At 39.3% G+C, this 21,592-nt stretch overlaps 1 protein-coding gene across 5 annotated transcripts in view; it reads right to left on the reverse strand.

The window, feature by feature from the left end:
• The window catches only part of CTNNA2 (catenin alpha 2), a 1,127,693-nt gene that overhangs the window by 197,672 nt on the left and 908,429 nt on the right, over window positions 1–21,592 (reverse strand). For all 5 annotated transcript variants that reach the window (XM_036931099.2, XM_036931097.2, XM_057497052.1 and 2 more), the window contains one exon: window positions 20,245–20,397. In XM_036931099.2, coding sequence (XP_036786994.2) covers window positions 20,245–20,397 — 153 coding nt within the window. The remainder of the gene's footprint in view (window positions 1–20,244; window positions 20,398–21,592) is intronic.

The raw sequence follows: 21,592 nt of genomic DNA on the forward strand, positions 1-21,592 counted from the left end.
CACTCATATGTGGAATATAAGAACAAAAGAAAACAGAAGGAACAAAACAGCAGCAGAAGCACAGAACCCAAGAATGGACTAATAGTTACCAAGGGAAAGGGACTGGGGAGGACAGGTGGGAAGGGAGGGATAAGGGCGGGAAAAAAAGAAAGGGGGCCTTACGATTAACATGTATAGTGTGGAGGGGGCACGGGGAGGGCTGCGCAACACAGAGAAGACAAGTAGTGATTTTACAGCATCTTACTATGTTGATGGACAGTGACTGTGAATGGGGATGTGGGGGGGACTTGGTGAAGGGGGGAGCCTAGTAAACATGATGTCCTTCATGTAACTGTAGATTAATGATACCAAAATAAAAAAAAAATATGCCTCCACCACTTAGTGGATGTATAACTTCTGATGACTTACTTGACTCATCAAGGTCTTGGTTTCCTGTTCTTGGGAAACCCCTACCTATCTTATAGGGTTTATTAGAAAGATTAAATGCAGTAATTATGAAAAGCACTGGGTATGAGATCTACCATGTAGTCTACACTTGATGATTGGTTGCCATTATTCTCATTAGCATTATATTGAAAGGAAGCTGTTGTATCATGTAAGGTGAAGCCTTTGACCAAACACAAAATCTCCACTACAGCTCCTCAGTGAAGGTTAATTAGAGCCCTGAGTGGGGAATGGAGATTCCCAGCACTGATGGAGTGGCCAAAGGAGATTTCGTGGGTTTATCAAAACTGTGGATAGATATAACTTTAGACACGCTGAGTGAGGTTATTAACAGTTTCTAATAAAGAAGGAAATGCAAATTGGTCATAAGCCACCACATATCCTTCACTTTTTGTTGGAAGTATGATTGAAACAAAATAACACATTAGCACAGATATTTACCTGCCTTGCCCATCCTTCTATCTTGTGGGGAGGCAAGCTGCTTCAGTGTGAAGATGGAGTGATAAGCAAAGGTACAAAAATGAAGAAGCTAGGGATAAGTAGAATGTGGAGATAAAGATGAAAGGGGTCAGAAGGGAGGCTGAGTAGTAAGGAAGAAAGGTTGTAGGGGTTGTGGTTCTGATAATGATAATAACAGAGCTAATACCTCATTAGAACATGCCATGTGCCAGGTCCTGCTCTAGGTTTGTTGCATACAAACTAGCTCATTCTCACAGCCATATTCCTATTCTATAGATGAGTAAACTGATTTACAGAGTGTAAGTAACTTAAGGACAGGCCAGCTAACAAGTGGTAGAACTGAAATGCAAACCAAGCAATTGAAATTCCATGTTTGCCATTGTACCAGATCAGAGGCACTGGAGTGGCAGGACAAAAACAAAGGACATTTGAGGAAAGGAAAAGGAAAGTTTACTAAAGAGAAGTTTTAAAGCAAATTTTGGCTATGTAAACCTTTTCTCCCCCTGACATGCTCTCAGTCAAACCTAAAAATTGTAAGGAATCACAAGTGACCCTGTACAGTCAAAACAACATTGAGGAAGAAGAGAACTAGAGGCTTCACACTTACTGATTTCAAACTATATTACAAAGCTATCATGATCAAAATGATATGATATTGGCATTAAAAACATACACAAAGACCAGCAGAACAGAATAGGAAGCCCAGAAATAAACCCACAGTAAGTTTTTCGGAACACCAAGAACACACAATGAGAAAAGGGGAGTCTGGTAAGTAAACACTGTGGGGAAAACTAGATATCCATGAGCAAAAGAATGAAATTGGACCTTTATCTCCCAATGCTCACAAAAGTTAACTTGAAATGGATTAAATACTTACATCTAAGATCTGAGACCATAAAACTCCCAGGAGAAAATGTAGGTAAAAGTTTCCTTGACATTGGTCTTGGCAATGATTCCTTGGATAAGACAAGAAATGTGCAGGCAACAAAAGTTAAAATAACCAAGTGAAAATACATCAAATCAAAAAGCTTGTGCACAGCAAAGGAAACAATAAATTGATATTTGTGCACTAGAGAATTGGAGAAAATATTTGCAAACTATCTGATAAGGGGTTAATATATAAAGAACCCATACAACACATAGAATAGAAAAAAAAATCGGATTAAAACATGAACAAAATAACTAAATACACATTTCTCCAAAGAAAACATACAAATGATCAGTAGGTAAATGAAAGGTGCTCAGCATCATTAACCATCAGGGAAATGCCTCAAATCCACAGTGACATATCCTCTCACACCAGGTAGGGCAGCTGTTATCAAAATGACAAGAGACAAGAAGTGCTGCTGGGACTTGTCCACTGAAAAGGGACCCCTTGTGCACTGTTGGTGGGAATGTAAATTGGTACAGCCATTATAGAAAGCAGTATGGGAGTTCCAAGAAAAGTTAAAAATATAACTGCCATATGATCCAGCAATTCACTTTTGGGTATACATCCAGAAAAGATGAAATATATATCTTAAGGAGATAGCTGTTCCCCCATCATTATTCACAATAATCAACATAGGGAAACAACCTAAGTGTCTTTTGATGGATAAATGAATAAAGAAACTATATTTAAAAACAAAATGTACATATATATATATATATATACTTATGTGTGTATGCATGTGTGTGTGTGTGCGTGTGTTTGTGTGCATATATACATAATTCAGCCATAAAAAATAAGAAAATTCTCCCATCTGCAAGAATACGGGTCAAACTGGAAGGCATTATGCTAAGTGAAATAAGCCAGACAAAACTTACATATGCAAAACTTATATGTGGCATTACTTATGTGGAAATGACAAAGAAAAGCCCATTTCATAGACGCAGAGAACAGCATGGTGGTTGCCAAGGGCTAGGGGGAAGGGGAGGTGGGGAGATGTACATCAAACGGCAAATGTTTCAGTTATAAGAATAAATTCTGAGGATTGAATATACAGCATGGTGAGTTTAGTTAATAATACAGCACTCTACATTTGAAAGTTGCTGAGAGTAGATTTTAAATTTCCTCACCACACCCACACACATAAAGTCAGCTATGTAAGGTGATGGATTGCTCATTCTCTTGATGTTGGTCATTGTTTCACAATGTGTATGTATATCAAATCATCATGTTGTCCATTTTAAATATATACAATTAGGGTTGTCAATTATTCTTCAATAAAGTTGGACAAAATAAAAATAAAAGCATTGCCATTTCCTGCTTACAGGAGAAGGGGTTGCCTTTCTCCTATCTCTACACTGGTTTTGGTTTTACTAAACACCAAAATCACTTTTTTCCAGATTTGCTCATATGTTATTTTCTCACCATAGCCTCTTTCGACAACTGTAATCAACATTGTGATCCCCTACTTCTGATCTTCCTTACTACCCTACATTTTCTTTCTCTATAGCACTTGCCATGTTCAACTTATTTCAAAAAGTTACATATTTGTTTTGTCTATCATTTCTATGGTTAGAACTGAGTTCCCTAAGGGATGAGATCTCTGCTTTGTTCACTGACACAGCTCACATATTCAGAACAGTGTTCGGCACTTAGTGGGTGCTCCATGAAAAGTGGCTGCTGAGGAATTGAAGTTAGAGTAGTGGAAGTCTGGACTCTACAATCATGTCTGTTTAAAAAAACTGGCAGTGTGGCATCTCTTGGGAAAGTAATTTGCCTTATCTTCCTCAGTGGGCTGTTGTAAGAATCAAGTGAATATTGATGAAAGTGTTTTGGAAAATACAAAACCATAAAACATAAAAATACTAAAATGGCATACAAGCATTAGATGTTACTGTCAAGTACAGCTACATACAATGTTTCCTTTATTCATGCAATTTCCAGCTTTTTTGTCAATATCTTAACATTAAAATACATCGGTAGAAATGAAAAATAAATTGATGATGAATTCTCCCTGTCTGTCTTTGTTGCTAGGGCACATCACTAGATGTAATAAGATACCCTGGCTGCAGCTGATGCAGCTGGCAAAGGGCCCAAAAGTAGTCAAGAAATTATTTAGACTTGGGAAAGTCTAGCTCATAATTACATGATAGATTCAATATCATTTTTGTCCTCACTTCCCGCCCCTACTGTGTTTCCTCATATAGTTTTCAGTGAATATGTTATTACCAAAAAGAGAAAGGAATTTCAAAAATACATATTCCTCAAGCAGAAGAGGCAACAGGCTGAATTAGAGCATGGCAGCCGCTCAGGCTAGGAAATGATATTCTAAGAAAGCAGCAGAACAAGATCCATCTTTCACCCCTCAGACCCCTCTCAGCAAAGAGAGTCTTGTGTGGTTTTTCAGCTGTTCAAAGCTCACCTTCAAAAGAAGACTTTCAGGTTGCACACTGAGTTTCTTGACATGGATGAGTAAGAAATGTGTGATGGGGAAAACAAAACACAACAAAAAACAGAGTGGCTTCACGGGCTAGGAGTTAGTGACAAACCCTGCAAGGAAGAATTTCTTCTCCAACAAGGTGTTGGAGAATGAATTACAGCAGAGTGAGAACCTCACACACATCTATTCTGGCACAGAATGAATGATATCATGAGCTGGGCCATGACTGACTACATCAACCTGAACCAGATGTAAGACTTTGAGGAACTTCCTGGTGCAGTCAAGCTTGCTTTATGTAACACACTTGAAAAGATTGAGGATTTTTTTTTTTTTAAGATGTAAAAATCTCTGGCAGAGAACAAAGCATCAGTGATGAATACAAAATTCATCTCTGAGGTATGCAAGCACTGGCTCAATGGGTGAAAATTTAAATGAAAATCCTTCAAAACAGACATATGGAAGTAAGTATTTCTGCCTTATTTCTCTCATTAAAAAAAGCCATTTGGTAACTTTGATGGATTTAATTGCATCCCCCAAATTCATATTCTGAAGCCTTAACTACAGTACCTTAGATTGGGACTGTACTTGGAGATAAGGCCTTTTTGAGAGATGAGTAATTTCAAATGAGACTGGTAGAGTGGGTTCTAATCCAATCTGACTGATGTCCTTATACAAGAGGAAATTTGGACACACGTGGAAATGCCAGGGATGTACGCACAGAGAGAGGACACCACATGAGGACATCATGAGATAGCGGCCATCTGCAAGAGAAGGAGAGAGACCTCAGGAGGAAACAAACCTACCAACCCTGTGATCTTGGACTTCTAACCTCCAGAACTGTCAGGACTCAGTTTCTGTTGTTTTAAGTCACCTAGTCTGTGGTGTCTTGTTATGGCAGCCCTAGCAAATAACAGCACCTATACCTTAGATGTGGAAACACTGTATCAAATAAATTTGGAATATATGCCAGAAAAAAGAATTGCCAACTAAGTAAATAATTAGACTTGGCAAATAAGCATTGACTTGATAGTAATTATGCATTTCTGGACTGCCTCTGACAGGGTAATTTGAAGGCTAATGATATTTAGCAAGCTGACAATATGACATTTGAAAATTCATCCATATTTCAGCATTAAAAAATAATAAAGTTGATTCAAAGTAATCACCCCCAAATTAGTTTAATCCTTTCCACCCCTTCAATGGTTTTCTATAACTGAATCTTAAAATAATATGTCTGGAATTTAAGCCCCTCCCTAACCCCCAAAGCCTGATGTTGTGCTTTGGGATTTCCAAAGTGTCCTTTTCAGCGTGCATAAGCATTGGAGATCTCTAAAAAGTGGCACCACTATGAGGAGATTCCCACATGTGTATCTGATCCTATAATGCTTCTATTTATTTATATTTTACCTCCCAGCATCTCATGGAGATCCACTCTGGAAAATCATGTCTCCTCTGGTAGTACTGCTTAAGCTGGAAGGTCATAGGACTCCCCTGGGAATGCTGTTAAAATGCAGACTGAAGCCAGCAGTGGGGCCTGAGATTCTGCATTTCTGACAAGCTCCCAGGTAAGGCAGATTCCATTGGTGCAGGGGCCACACTCTGAGCAGGGAGGCCCTGTGTTTCCGTATGGGCAGTATGCACGTGCCCTGGGGAGTAGTGTCGGCCCAAGGCCAATAGCCACTACCATGGGGATGGGGATATTCTTCCTGCCTTTGTGTATGTGCTCGTGTGCTAGATCCACAGCATGTATTTCCTCTTAACTGCTTGAAAACTATCCTGCTTTCCTGCTTTTCATTAAAAAACAAAGCAAGAGATCACTAAGTTGAGAAACGGGAAAGATATTCCTGGTGAGCAAATGGCAGGAGTTAGGAATCAGAGGTAGCAAGTGTGAGATATGTCAGAGCACTAAGGAAAGCTATTAACTGCATGAAAATTTGTTATTGTTGTTTTTAAGAAACTAATAAAAAGTCAGTCTTCAAAGATAGACTGAGACCAGGTCCATCCGAAGAATTTCAACCCAAATTTAACTTTCAACTAATTGAGCATGTGTGATGTCTGCTCTGTGATCTCAGTTAAGAACTGGTCTGGAACCTTAGTGGTGGTGTGAATGAGGGTGGGCTTCATCATCTTCCATTCTCTTCTTTGTGCACTTCTCTTTCAATGCATTATTATCTACCTACCGTCTTCTCTAATACCCATTCCTGCCCTCATTCATCAGAACCTTAGTTCCAGTTAGCTGCCTTAATTAAAAAGAAATCAGTGAGAGAATCCTAATTCAATATTCCTGTTTGAACAACAATTAAATATATTCTCCTGGAACTAATTTCAGAATATTAAGACATTCTTTAAATAATGAGATTTAGGAAACATTAAAGACCATAGGGGAATTGTTTTGGGACAAGGGGTTTTCACCAAATCACTCTTGTGTACAGAAACTGGGGGGAGTTTGGAGTAACAACGATTTTAGAGAGAATATAAATTAGGAAATAGAACTTCACCTATTTCTTCTGTTATCTGGTCACTTAATTTAGATCAAATAATATGTATTACAAATTAACCAATGTAGGCGAATGCTGAGTATACACAATTTAAAGTTCATTATATGATATATTTTATTTGAAGATTGTAGGTAACTAGTCTCGACTAGGGACAATTTTGTCCCCTAGGGGATCTTTGGCAATATACGTACCACTTTTGGGTCACAACTATATGGGGGAGGTGCAATTGGCTTCTGGTGGTTAGAGTCGAGGGATCCTGCTAAACATTCCATAATGCACAGGACAGCACCCCGCGACAAAGAACTATGAGCCTAAAATGTTAATAGTGCGGAGACTGAGCTACCCTATAGTAATTATATTTCTCTAATGACGTACTTTGATCTTTGTAATCTCTAGCCTTATACAGAATTTCACTCAAAGTAACAGAAACCAGTTCTTCTGAAGTCAAGATCAACCACCACGTTGTTCCAGAATGATAATCGCAAGCACAACTTAAAGGAACCACCATAATAGCCACTAGTGTGTTAAGTACTTGCAAAGTTGTAAAATTCTTTGAACAAAAACAAAGAGTTGACTCCTTGCAAAGAAAGCTTTTGTGGAAGATAACTTTTTGCTATTATAATAAGTAAGTGTGGCTAGGAAATGACAGACAACTATGTGAAAATGAAAACCTCACTTAACTTCCATCCTCCTTCAAGGAAAACTCCTAATAGAAGTAGTCATTTTGCAGTGAAGTTCTCTAAGATAGGCTGAAGAAACATTAGGTTCAATGCTCTACTTGTGGATTTATACTGGGCTTTTCAGGGCAAGAAAAATCACTTGTACAAATGTCATTAGTACATTTTGACTGTGAGAAACTATTCAGAATTCTGAGGCAGCCATTTATTGATGGCATTTGAGCAAAAGCTCTTCCTCCAAAACTCTAGTTAAGCAACAGAAACAGAGGTTGAATTGTTTTCATTTTGAGAGAAGCCATTGTTACCCTCAAAATTCCAGGCAGGAATCAAACAAAGAGAATTTACTGGATATGAGATTTCTCCATCAAAAAACAATCGGAGGAAATAATGGGCAATGATATAGCCAGTATTTGTAGAAATACAAGGCACTGAAAACTGCAAGTACACTGAATGCCCATTTGAAGGGTTCCTGGTGGTAAGTGAACCCTGGGGAGAAATAGCAGAGGTCAGACAGAGTCTAAGAAGTCAGTGAGAGGGGAAGATGGTCCTCAGGGCAAAATTCTAGGGCAGAGAAACAGCCAGAGTCTAATTTAGGAAGTAGAGCCATACCGGGTAAAGCAGTTAGCACAGGTAACCGGATTCCCCACCTGGCCTGCCTGTCGGCCCCTTTCCTCCTATATGAGGGCCCCCATCTTTCTTCCTTTGCTTTCCTGAGCCTCTGACCTTGCGTGGCATCTGAATCACACATCCTGCACTGTTCCTGACTATATTTTCAGTTTCCTCTGCAAAACTGTCACCTGTCCTTAATTCCTAACTGCCTCATTCAGAGAGAATGGCTATGAACCCTGACGTTTCCCCAGGTGAGGACAATTCACCATTCACAGAAGGCAGTGGGGGGCCCACCTGAGACTCTTCCCCAGATGGATGTTAGGTTACAACATCAGAGGTCCTCAATGGGGACAAACACCTGCCTGGTATCATGTTCAAGGAATGCGTGCATGTAAAGTGTACCCACATGAATGTAAATTGGAGATTTTTTTTTTTAAGCCCTATGTAACAGAGATATGGGAAGGCACTTACTTGAAAAGTCTTGACTTTTTGAGATACTTGATTATGGGGCTCAAAACAGCCTCTTAAGACGAGTATTGCATTGGGATAGGTCAAATCACAGCCTATTTTCAGTTTTGCAAAACTACTGATCCATAGGAAACTGCGGCCCTACTGCCATTAACAACCTCTAATCTTCAGGCTCTGTGTAGAAACTGTCATAACATTTTATAGAAAATCTGTAGCACCATTACTCATTCAGGCAGCCTGAGTACATTTTTGCCCATACATTACAGTCTTTCTTGTTAAAGCATCTTGTGTTTTGAAGTAAAGTTACAAACCAACTTTTTGGAAATTTTAAAATAAGGAAAAAATATAAGAAAAACCATGTGGGTGAGGGAAGGTGGTGGGTCTGATGCTTTGGACCCTCCCACATAAACTTGGTAAAGGAATCATTCACTCAGGAAATTTTAGAGATTTGGAAAAATGCATTTGTGTTTTCAGTCTTCCAAGAAAACATTTAGGAAAGATAAATCATGGGCTCCTATTGTTTTTGTATAAAAACTAACAACTTGTCAGTCGAAGTAAGTAACTATATTTTGGTGGCAACTGGCATTTTGTGAAAATATTGACTCAATTCCCAGGCACCTTGGATGTGTGACATTCACACTCTGTGGCAGCTCCAGAATGTCTAAACAGGAGCAGCTGAGGGCAGCAATCTGGTTGGAAGTGGTAATGGGGAAATTTCTGGAAGGCACACTTGTATTACAAACAGTTTCTAACTTCGATTGTACACTGAAGGTCAATTAAAATATCAATTCCTTTCTAAAGATGTGCAAATTGTATTTTACATATGACTGAGCAAATATTTGTTCTTTAGATCAGAAAATGTGTGAATCTGTCTAATATACATACCCACACTCTCACACATAATAGAGTGGCTTTGAGGAGCAGAGAACGCTTTTTGGAGGGAAGAGTGGGTGCGCTAAAGAGTGCCGTACCACCTGCCACTCTTTGGCACTGAGGCCATTCACACGATCGGCTTTCACAAGTAGGCATTACTGAGCCTACACAAAAAAGGTAAAATCATGGAAGCTCTTAATTCATATAAACAAATGATGTCATTAATAATTAGTTGAAATGTAGATTTTTCTCTGTGGTAGCATTGACCTCTCTTCTCTCTCTGGTTCCCGTGTATATAATCACCAACATGATGAAAAGCCACTGAAACCTATCTTCCAGACACTGGCCAGTCACAGGAAAAAGCCGTGGGAGTATGGCGAGCAGTGAAGGAATCTATTTTTGGTCACTTTATGGTCTGGAACAGCTCAGCCACCAACAATGCACCCAGTCTTGGTTTTATGTTCACTGGAGGCTTGAGGGCTTCTAGGAAGCTGTTGTAGTGACGTGTTCTTGGGAACACGTCCCCAAATTCCAGTGTCAACCGCAAATGCATGCTAGGACAGAACAGTTATTTGGGCCTTCCCTTTCCCTGGAACCTGAAATCTGGAAGGGTCCTTAGAATATAGAATGCAGAGATGGCCAGGACCTAGGTGACATGTGCTAGATGCAAAATCTGAGGGTTGGAGGATTAAAGTGGTTTGTTGGTTTTCACAGCCAGAGGGTAGCGCATTCCGTTGTCAAAGAAAGACCAGTCCTCAGGTCCAAAGGACCCAGTGTTGCTTTTTAAGGTAAGGGTTGAAAGTTACATAGACACTGAGCCCCAGGCTGGCCACAGGGCTCTAAGTTGAATTCCTCCCCCTTACAAAGCTAACAGAATCAAGGTAATCTGAAAACTTGTTTTTAACTCAAAAGAACAATGTCCCAACACACCATCCCTGTCAAACTATGGCTTCAGGCTGGCTAAGGGGGCTTTGCTATATACAAAGGACTTCCAACTAACAAAGACTGAACACAGAAGCGTTGGAGAGTTTTTTTCCTGGGCAATTAAAAAACGTCTTGCTGTTAAACAAACCACATCATGTTTAATGGGACTCATTTCTCATTATTGCATTGAGGGGGTCTGACCTTAATAATATAGAATTATACCGCTCAGCAAAGATCCTGAGTTAACTGGACTAAAGTACACACACTTTAAACAGTTGCAGCAAACACACCAAGGAGAAAACATACATATATATGTATACAGAGAACTGCCTGCATAGATGATGAAACAGTAACACTCATTATTTAGTAAAACCAGAGACCAAACATTTCTAACCTTTCTGAGGCAGTAACACTGAATGTAACCCACTAAAGTCTGACCTGGTAGCACCACAACCACAGCCCAGATCCCAGGTTTCTCAAACCTTTCTAATGCATAACACTGTTCTTTCTCCTCTTTGGAGAGTAGACTAAAAGACAGCACTATAGTGCGGCCTTATGTTTTATTGCAGTGAGGGAGAACTGGGGAGAAACGTATGAGGCTAATAAATATAACTAATATATTTATATATACAGAAATAGAGGCAAGAGTGAGGTGGCAGGATGGCAAGAGGGGAGGGAGGAAACATATGGGATAGCAGAGAGAACATGGGCCCTAAATCATCTGGATTCAGGCTCTGTCACTCAGCCATGAGCTGGGGACTTTGGTCAGCCTACTTTTAGTTTCTTTGGGCCTCACACTCCTAATCTGTAAAACCATGATATTGATGATTAAAGAAGTTACTTGTTATGAGGCTTAAGAGAAATGATGTGAAAATTATTACATCTAGCATGGAGAACAAGCTAATTTGTTTCTTTCCTCTTTTCCTTCAGTATGGGCAACATAGATAATTGTCATCTCTTTTCTGGATGTTTCTTCATAAGGGTACTTAATTCACCTGTTGGGTGAATTTTGAAGTTAGATCATGATGGGTAAGTTTTTATCCAGATGCCAGAAAATATAATATCCACATTCTCATGGGTATTAATAGTTCTTTTTACATCTGAAAAAAAATAATTGACTTTGTAATATGGCCCTGCACTTTGCATTTTGAAATGTAACCTGGGAATGTTTATGTTACATGCATAGTTAACTCAAGCCATGCAATATAATTTTGTCATAAAATATTTAAGATTCTTAGAATCCACTATGTGCAAGCAACCTTGGAAGTCCACGGCATTCAGTAATTTAAACAGACATCAATGACACAGGCTGTGGAGATGAGGATTCATGAAGCTAGTGAGTGAGCTTGGCTTACACTAGCACCAAAAAGCTGCTTGGATGATCTACTCCTAGGATGATGTACTCCTGTACATCTACTAGGATGGACAGGAATTCCTGTGTAGTAACACATGGGATATATGCAGTAAAATATGGCTCTTCTCTGAAATGTGATTTGAGAGATAGGGAACATAATACCTGTACAACTGCAGAAAGAGAAACAGCTAACATTTTCGAGCAATTACTTTGTGGCCAGGCACTGTACTAAATACATGCAGGACCAATGCTAGTCTGCACACCTTGGACCAGCCTCGGGGCAGTGTGCCACAGTGCTTCTTGGCAGGGTCACTGGAGTCTGGGATACTTGCCTGCATGCGAATTCTGCCTCTTTTATCTACATGACTTGCGGCAAGTTATCAAACTTCTTGAAACCCCAGTTTGCTCACCTAAAATGGAGTAAAATATAATGGCTACCTCTTTAAGTTGTCAGAAGTATTAAATAAGGTTATAAGGAGCTTATAAAGAACCTTAGCCCTGTATTTAAATAATTATTAAGAAGCTAAGGTGAATCCCTGAACTTTTGTAATATGCATTGTATATTATACGAAAAATTATAAAATATGATAGAGTTTAGAAATTAGGGACTTTGGGGGAGTCCTGGAATATACACTTCTTAAAGGACAGAAAAAAAATTACTGTAGGTTTAACGTATCCTTGAGCTGAACAAAATACCTCTTCAGAAAATATGATTTACAGATTTGTTATGGTACAACTATTTGAGAAATTCCAATAATTCAGCTCCAGTTCAAATATATTAACTGGATGGAGGAGGGTAGCATTGAGAAAATCATAACAATGTTCAGTTTGTACTTCAAAAAAGCATGTAGAAATCCAGTTCCATCAATGCAATTTTTGATGCAACTTTTCTTGATTCTCTTTTTGGGTCTTGGTTGAATCAAGACCCTGGAACTTACAAGGCTCTATTATATTCACTCATACTAAAGACATTTGTGCAGTGTTTTCAGGGTTACAGCTATCATACAGTTGTAGTCTGAGCCAATCAAGAGACAGTCTTGAGAGTGCGAGTTTTTTGGTTTTTAAGAGTTCCAACTGATTTCACTACTGCAGCATGTCAAAACTTGGAGTCATCCCAGACTCCTGTCTGTGTCATATCATAACATCTAATATATCAGCTCAACCCTGTAAGTATAACTAAAATCCAACTCCTTTCCACTTCCACTGCCCCTATTCTGGACATAGTACTACTCCCTTGCTGGACTATCAGGACATCCTTTTATCTAGTCTCCCTTCTTCTATTTTGTCCCCTACTGGTTTTCTATATACCAACAGAGTGATCTGTTCAAAATGAAAGTCAGGTCTCATGTCAGCCCTTTGTTTAAAGCCTTCAATGGATTCAAATATATCAGTAAAATAAAAAATCTTTGCACCCAGCCCTCAGTCTCATCTGTGAGAATGTTCCTCTCCCTCTCAGCTGCCATCACATGGGTCTCTGTTCTTACCAAACATGCCAAGCACGCAGCACCTTGGGGGTCTTTGCCCTTTCTGTTCCCAAAGGTGAAGGTGTCCTTCTACTTCCCTTAGGTCCCTGCTGAAAAGTTATCTTAGGAAACAAACTTCTTCTCACCCCACAGGTCTTCATCATTCTCTACTGCTCTGCTCTGCTTTATTTCACTCTCTGGGACAGCTCTGCCTTACACGTTACACATTCAGCTCCCTCTTTCACTATCTTGTTGTGTGACAGCATGAAGCTGGTCTGTGTCATTCATGGTTGTATTGCCAGTAACATGGTGGCTATTCAGTAAATATTTGTGGATGAATGAATCTTCTGTGCAAGTGGAGGGTCTAACTGAGAAAAACAACTTACTCAAGGCTGAAATTAAAGTAGTCTGTGCTTTCCAGATGATCACATAAGGGTTTGTCCCTTACTTTAAAACCTTGCATTTTCTAACAGACACAGCTTCTTACCCTGCATGGGGTGATGCCTTCAGGAGTAACTCAGTCAAGAGGATGAAGCAGAGAACTAGGAGTCCCTTGTCTGACTCAGCACTCTTGTGGCTTTCATGGCGCCCTCTACTTTGTCAGACAGACCCAGCTCCCTCTCTCACAGCCTCTGCAACTGAGGATAAGGCCGACCGCATGGCTCCTGAGGCAGAGGCCCGGGAGGAAATGAGAGCACAGTGTGGGGCGTTCCTCCAGGAGCATCCTGGCAGAGTTAGTTCAACTTCTTACAAGTCTCCAAACAGCAAGGCCTTTCTACTGGGTGGAGGCAGGAGTTCTCCACCTTAGTTCTTAGATTTGAGATTTCTCCTTGGTAGCAAATTAGGGAATTAAATAAGCACAATGCCTCTTCACTGATCCCGGATGCACCTGGGCAGGGTCAGCAACAGGCTATTAGAACACATTAATTCAGGAGCCGAAAAGTTGGCAATGTCTCAGGCTGCATCTATCATTTTATTTATTCTTTAGGCAACATCTGTTTACTGAATAGCTGCTATATGCTAGGCACTCAACTACATGCTAGGGTACACTTAGGAATCAATTAGACATGGTTCCTTTCCTAAAGAATTTGCCAGTCTAGCGGGAGTGAGCATATAGACAGAGCTGGATGTGTGCACGTCAGAAAATAGGGTTCCAAGAGAGTGAAGAACACAGAGAACTGATACCCCTTGGGGCCATGTGTGAGTGAAAGCAGAATAATGATTAGAAATGAGAGGAAGGGGTACGTGGGGAGTCTATCAGGAAAGGTACAGCACACACATAGGCCTCAGCAGAGGGGGCATAGCTTATTCAACAAGTGAAAGATGGCCTCAGGGGCCAGATGCCTTATAGGAAGTGGGAGCCTGGGTGAGCCTGAGGGATCAGATACTGCAAGCCTTGCAGGCTGCTTTAAAATATTGGGCTTTAACCTGAGAATGATAGGAAGTCTCTGAATGGTCTCAGGCAGGAAAACTGCAAAATCAATTTGCATTTTTAGATGTTTGCTCTGGCTGCTGGGTGCAGAAGGGCTGAAGGAGGACTAGGCAGATGAGGTGGGTGTGTTGGAAGGACACCGAAATTCCCCAGACAAGAGAGCATGCTGCTTGCACTAGGCCCTTGTGGTATTGCTGGGGAAGAAAGAAGAGTAGGCAGATTGGCTGAGCAGCAAAGCAATGAAGGAACACAATGAGCCTGCAGACTCTGTAAACGGCTGTATTGACTTTGCATCTCACGTTCCAGATTAGTATTTTTTTCTTTACTACAGTGCATATTTGCCCCCCATTTACATCCAGTTCACCCCCACCAAGAGCACGTTACTTTGGTAGCGAGCTGCCATAGCTTGCATTCCATTTCTCCAAAAGGCTTGGAAATGAGTTACAACAGGTGTCCTCTGATCAATCAGCACATCTTCAGTAGGCCCAACCCTGAAGCCCTTAGCTAACCTCAGAGGAGATCAGATAACTGGATTCGGCAGATGAGGGAAAATACTAATTAAAAAAAAAATCAGTTCTACTGGCGATGTTTGCTCTAGTGACTGATGGTAAACATCACAGAGCATCATTGCTGACCTGTTCAATTTTCCTAATCAACAAACCTTGGTACAGTTCACCTAGTCTTTATTGCATGTTACAAATACTGTGGAAGGAAAAAAAATCCCTCAATATTTCACTTGCTAAAGCAATTATAAAAAGCCAAATTATTATTATTTTTTCAAATTCATATTATGGTAATATTTTATCTGCACTAAAACTAACCTTGTTGAGGATTTTCTGAGGATCACAACATTGAATGATAGGTTGGCAACACCCTCCATTCACTCCATCCACTCAATCTCTGTGAACAGCAAATACCAAACTGGGAGAAAATAGCATAGAAATGTAAGAAAAAAAAAATAACAGTAGATGGAAAACTGAATAAATGAAATTCAGAAATCAAGAAATATTAAGGGACTAAAACTGTTACTATTAATTCATAGATTATTTCATGCATTCAATCATTCATCACTCAAAATGATCTGATATAGAATTCTTACAGTAGTGACATTAATGACAACTTAGTGATTCATCAGTTCTCAAACAACTGATGGGAGGAGGTGGTTAGTGAAGGGACTGCAGAAAATGGTCAGGGTTCCAAGATCACTATTTCAGTTGAGTTAGATCTCTTTTTACTGACTTATGTGTTTATTTGAGGGATAGAAGCTCAATGTTTCCATTGAATAATGAGATCTCTGACTCAAAATATTAACAACAAACAACCCCACAAACTTATCTAAATCAGCTCTTAGGGATTTTTCACTTCTAACCATGAAGGAATAGCCAATAGAGACCCACTCTCCTGTTGAAATAAACTAGAAATACAGAATAAAAACAATTTCTTGGAGAGTGTGGGGCAGCTGCCAAAGAAGGCATAACTTAGGCTCAGAAAGGGATGCTCACTAAGGGGAGCCCAGTTTTCTGCATGTTGCTTCTCTATCCAAGGATTTGCTAATTCTTAGTGCTGAAAAAGAAATTGAGACACAGTATAGAAGGTAGCTGTGGAAATGAAGTGAGTTCTTGAGAGTTTACAGCAGTTTCATAGGGCTGGGGAGGCAAAACCTGGAGCCCAGGACAGCCAAGGGAGCCAGGTGGAACTCAGGTCCCATTGAGAAGCCAGGGGCAAAGATTGGCCTTTATCACAGCTTTTCTCCCCAAAACTAAGTTTTGACTTCTTTGTCTCTTAAGTCACACATAGCCATTGACATGATAAAAAACAAAAGAACTTGTTCTTTTTGCTGAAGCCACTGTGAACTGGCTTGGAGACCTGCTTTGCTCTCCCTAGAAAGTCCTTTATGTGAGTAATAAACCTGTTCAAATCCTCTCAATTGGTGTCTTGCATCACCAGTCTCAAAATCCAAGTCATTTTTATATGTAGACACGGAAGGTTGCCCTTTCTGGGGCAACCACACAACAGAAACAAAATTGCTCCAAACACTAGAATTCTGTGACTTGGACTTAAAAAAAAAGATTAATATATATGTTTTAAGGGAGATTACCTGATAATGAATTTTACCAGAAAACTGGAATCAACCAACCAAACATAAAAAAGGATCAAGTAGAAATTCTTTAAAAAGAAAAAAAGTAATTGAACTCAATAGATCAGTTTTAAGCATATTGGACTATTGGACACAGTTGGAGATGGGATGAACGAGCTGAAAATTAGGTCAATAGAAAATAACTAGACACAAGCATGGCTTAGGGAGAAATTTAACCTTAAATGCATATATTACTAAAATAAGAAAGGCTAAAAATCAATGCTGTAATTATTCATTTTTAAAAGTTAGATAAATACCAGAAGAAAGCAGAAAAAATACATAAAGATAAGAGCGTAAGTAAATAAAATACAATGAAAACCTACAGAGCTGAAAGCTGTTTTAGAAAATATTATTAAATTGATAAACAACTTGTAAAGCTAATCAAGAAAAAAAGAGACCCATTAGTAATATGAGGAGTGAAAAAAAAAAAGAAAAAGAAAGAAAAGAGTAGTCCAGATCCTCACACATTCTAAAAAAATGGTAAGAGGATATCATGGACAATCATATACTGAAAAATTAGAAAAAATAAATGAAAATAACAAAGTCCTAAATTCAACTTATCAAAGCTGACTCAACCAGAAATAGAAAATTTAAATGATCTTATGTTTAATAAAACAGAATTGAAATCAATAATTCTTAAAACTTTCCTCAAGCAAATACCCAGGGTCTGAATGCGGTATCAGTGAATTCCTCCAAATATTTTAGAGACAGGTAATGCCAGTCTTACACATTCACTTCCAAAAAGAAAAGGAATAATTCCTTATAAGTGTTTTGAGTGAAAGCATAATTTTGATACCAACACCTAGGAAGAGAATAAAGGAGACAAAAATCATATAATTGCCCCAAAATGTGCAGAAAATGTGTTTGATATGATACAACTCTATATGTATTCATGATAAAAAAAGATCTCTTAGCAAATGAGTAATAAAAGATGACTAAATTAATTTAATATTATATCTGCAAAAAACCTAAAACAATATAATTAATGGTGAAATATTAAAATGTTCTGAGATCTAGAAGTAACAAAAATAACAATATTGTACTGATGGTCACAGCTAATGCAATAAAGAGATGAAAAAGCAAGGCATAAGGATTGGAGAAGAAATAAAACTGTCCTAAGTTGCAGACAACATGATTAAGTACATAGAAAATCCAAACAGATACAAACTGTGGAATTAGTAAGTGAATTTATCATCACCAATGGATATAAAATCAACATATCAACCAAATTTTTCAAATTATAGGAACAAACACCAAAGTCCAGAGAGGTACTTACTTGAACACACACACTTTGATAATTAGGAAAAGGGTGACTCTCAGCTCAGTGAGCCAACCGTTTCTGTATGTATGCATCAACAATGCAGCAGAGTTTGAAGCGCATAAACTGTAGAAATATTTTCCATTCGAGTACCTTTCACAGCAGAAGCCAATCCACACCCTAGTCCCTACATCTCCTGGGCATGGAGACATCCCAACAAGCTGCTGGCTGCAGCGTCCACCCAGCAAGGAGGACATGAATAACTAAGGGAAGCAAAACAGCAACTTCCCAAACCGTGGGACTTGGACCGACCTGAGCCTCCTGGTTCCGCCACAAGCTGAGGACCCAGGATCACCCATAGTGGCTGGATTCCCCTACGGTGAACCTACCGATGGTTTGAAGGAGAAAGGTGGATGTGTCCGAGGTCTATTACAGAAGAGGGACATTGTCCCTGGCCTCACACTTACACAAGGCATCAAGTTTGAACTTCAAGTATGATCAGCAAATGAGGCTACACACAGAGAATTACAGAAAGACACTGACAGGGCCTAAAGTAGGAGATGTTTATCATACGTCTTTAAAATTATGTCCTTTCTTTGTCCACAATGCCTACAGCACACCATTAATTAAGGTTTCTATAAATTTTGCAATTATCTTGTAAACAATGTAGTTATATGTGATGATAGATCTGTATGTTAATACCATTATTTTATTACATATGAATGTTTAAATCTTTTGTAGCATTCATTCAGTATTATTTCTTTTCTTCCTCCTTCCCTTTCCCCTCTACCTCTGTTCTGTTTTTTTAACCTTCTCTTTCTCGAAACGAGGGAATGGCCAAGGCTTCAAAGGCCAACCTTGGAAAGACTCTGGACTCCTCAAGGGCCAGGTGAACGCTTGGGACACATGGGTGGACTATGAGGGGTGATGGAGCACTCGCCTTGTAGGTGGGGACAGAGCCAGAGAGAATGCCTTGGTATTACAACTCTACTTTTTAGAATCTAGGCTGGTGTTGCCTCAGGACACTGCAGTCATGGTAGGAAGCTGAAGGGCTCCACTGCTGTGGCCTAGGCTTCTGCACCCTCCATTGGTGACTGCTGTCCCGGGTGATAGCTCAGTCAGGGCCCAGGGGCCCAGGGCCTCCCTCTGGGCTTGATGCAAGCCTCTGGCTGGCTGGGTGTCTTGGAGCCCCAGAGGCAACAGCATTGCAGAGCAACCAAAGAGCAAACTAAGCAGGTGTTTCAGGCCCACCTCGATTGGAGCACATCTCTATTACTCTAAGACAAATGGAGAGAATTTCACATTTGATGAACTCAGTCAGCATTTAATTTTGCCATCTGAAGAAAACAAAAAAGCAGCTTACTTACCTTTAGCTTTCATTTAAGTTGTCTGTCATTCTGAGTAATTTTATTTTATTTTGAATTAAAGTGGGAATATACCAAAGTCTTGTTGTTTGTTTTTGTTGTTTCTAAGTGCTCAGAGCCTGGCCCTGATAATTATTCCCTAAATACACTGGGATATTCACCCTTCCTGGATTCTTTTTCTCTAGTCCACACATTTCTTGTTTAACATCTCTAACATCTATTTAGCCCCATATCACTAAATCCAACTTGTACCAGGCTGTTGGCTCTCAGGTCCCAGATTTAGGCAGCCTGATTATCATATTAGTTTTAGTTTGTTTCCCTTGAACAATATTTTTTTCAATATTACACAGAACAATTTTCCATTTATAAAACAACTCCCACAGATTCTTTAACACGTACAATATACTTATGACACTGAACTTACCACACTCCTCTACTACCCCAAGAACCTCTACTAGGAGTCCCAACATCTCTTTGGGGGAAGCAAGATTTTTTCCACAAGTTCATAATATGTTAGGTTTAGGTGGGTGGCATAGAGCAGGGGATGAGGAGAAGGAAAAGGAGAGAGTGTTCAGACCTCTACTGGGCAGCATTAATTCTGGAATGAAAAACTGGTACCCAATACTTTGGAACATCCCTTCTACTTCTCCTGTTTTGTTTCAGCTTCTATTGCTCTGGAAAATTAGCAGACATGATCTAAAACATGCTTAGAGCTGTGGGATAGAGGAAGGAGAGGTTTCTGATCATCTGTTTCCTTTGCAAGGGATGGGATCAGCAGAAGGTGAGGGAAAGGAAAGTTCCAGGGCATTCTTCCTCGAGGAAAACCACGGAAGAATGGTCTATAAAAATTCCAAGAGTGACATGTAGAGATGAAGACCATCAGGAAATTCTAGTCTGCAGGCCTCTCCTGACTCACCTCCACCAGCTTGTTGGCATGCTCTCGGAACACCTGTGCGTACTCCTTCACCTCCTTCTCATTCCCACTTTTTGCAGCCTCAATGAGAACTAGCAAAGGGACGTTGGTTTCCAAGAATGAATCCGATATGTGATCCATCACTGCTTTCCGAAGCTGCAATAAAAAAAAAACAAAAACAGAAACACAGACAATTAAGGAATAGAAGAATTTCGTAGTTATAAGTCTATTACGCGTTTAACAATATGGATTAAATTACGTCTGGGGAATAAAGATTTTTTTTCCAAACTACCCCCAGCTCTAATAATTATCCATGGAAATAATGTTTCAACTCTCTTTTTAATTTTCCCAGTGCTTATTATATCAAACTAAACCAAGAGAGATGACAGGTGGTTCCGATGTAAATGCATTATTTGTCAATTTGAAAGTTTTATGTATGGGCAGTAGCTCAGTACTTTATAAGCCCTCTCTTATCAAAGATATGCTCTCATTTTTTATTGGCCCAAATATCTCCCTTTAGGAGGTTTTTAATTGTGATACAGTTCATGGACTGAGTCTCTTTAGAAAAAGGAGAAATCTAGTCGTCAACAAGAAAGTCAACTACAAAGTAAGGAGAGCTTGAGATGAAGAGTTTGGCCTTGAAGCCACCCCTAAAACTTTACCACTTTGCAGTCCCCTGCCCTTTCTCTGTCCATTGTTTGTATCTGTTGGAGGCAGAAACATAAAACATCTACCAATCTCAAATAGGTTTCTGCCCAGGTGCTATAATGATATAGTTGCTGTCCTCCAGAAAGAAGTACTTAAAATTATTTTCCAAGGTAAGAACAGACGAAAATTTCTACAATTACACATCATTTTTCCACATTGTTTAAATGGGAAGCAAGGCAGCTGCATGAGAATGAAAAATAAATTGTACCTGAACAATTGCCTCAGTGCTGCTTAGTTTGTAATTGTCAGAATATATACAGGGTTAAAACACCCCAAATACAAACAAACAAGAGAAGATGGTAAGCAAAGTGTATGTTTAAAAACATATATACCTTTTCAGGAGTATTTGGGCAAATCTTCTGATAGGGAAATACATACACATTTATTATTGGTCAGAAGAACTCTGAATAAATCTCAGTTCCTTTTTGCACTTACAATAAAGTAGGCATGTTTGTATCTATAACTTAGTTTGTTTTATCTGTGAATTGGGTTTAACATTTCACTACATAAAATATAATAAAGCCTATGCATAGTTCACATTAATTAGTTGCTCACATGGCAGTGTGCGTTAACTCACTGCTTGGGCATAATGTTGTTTATTGGTAAGCTCATATATTCCAGATCCTCAGCTAAGATCTTTACA

Source organism: Manis pentadactyla, chromosome 2 (genome assembly GCF_030020395.1).
Source record: "Manis pentadactyla isolate mManPen7 chromosome 2, mManPen7.hap1, whole genome shotgun sequence".
Lineage (NCBI taxonomy): Eukaryota > Metazoa > Chordata > Mammalia > Pholidota > Manidae > Manis > Manis pentadactyla.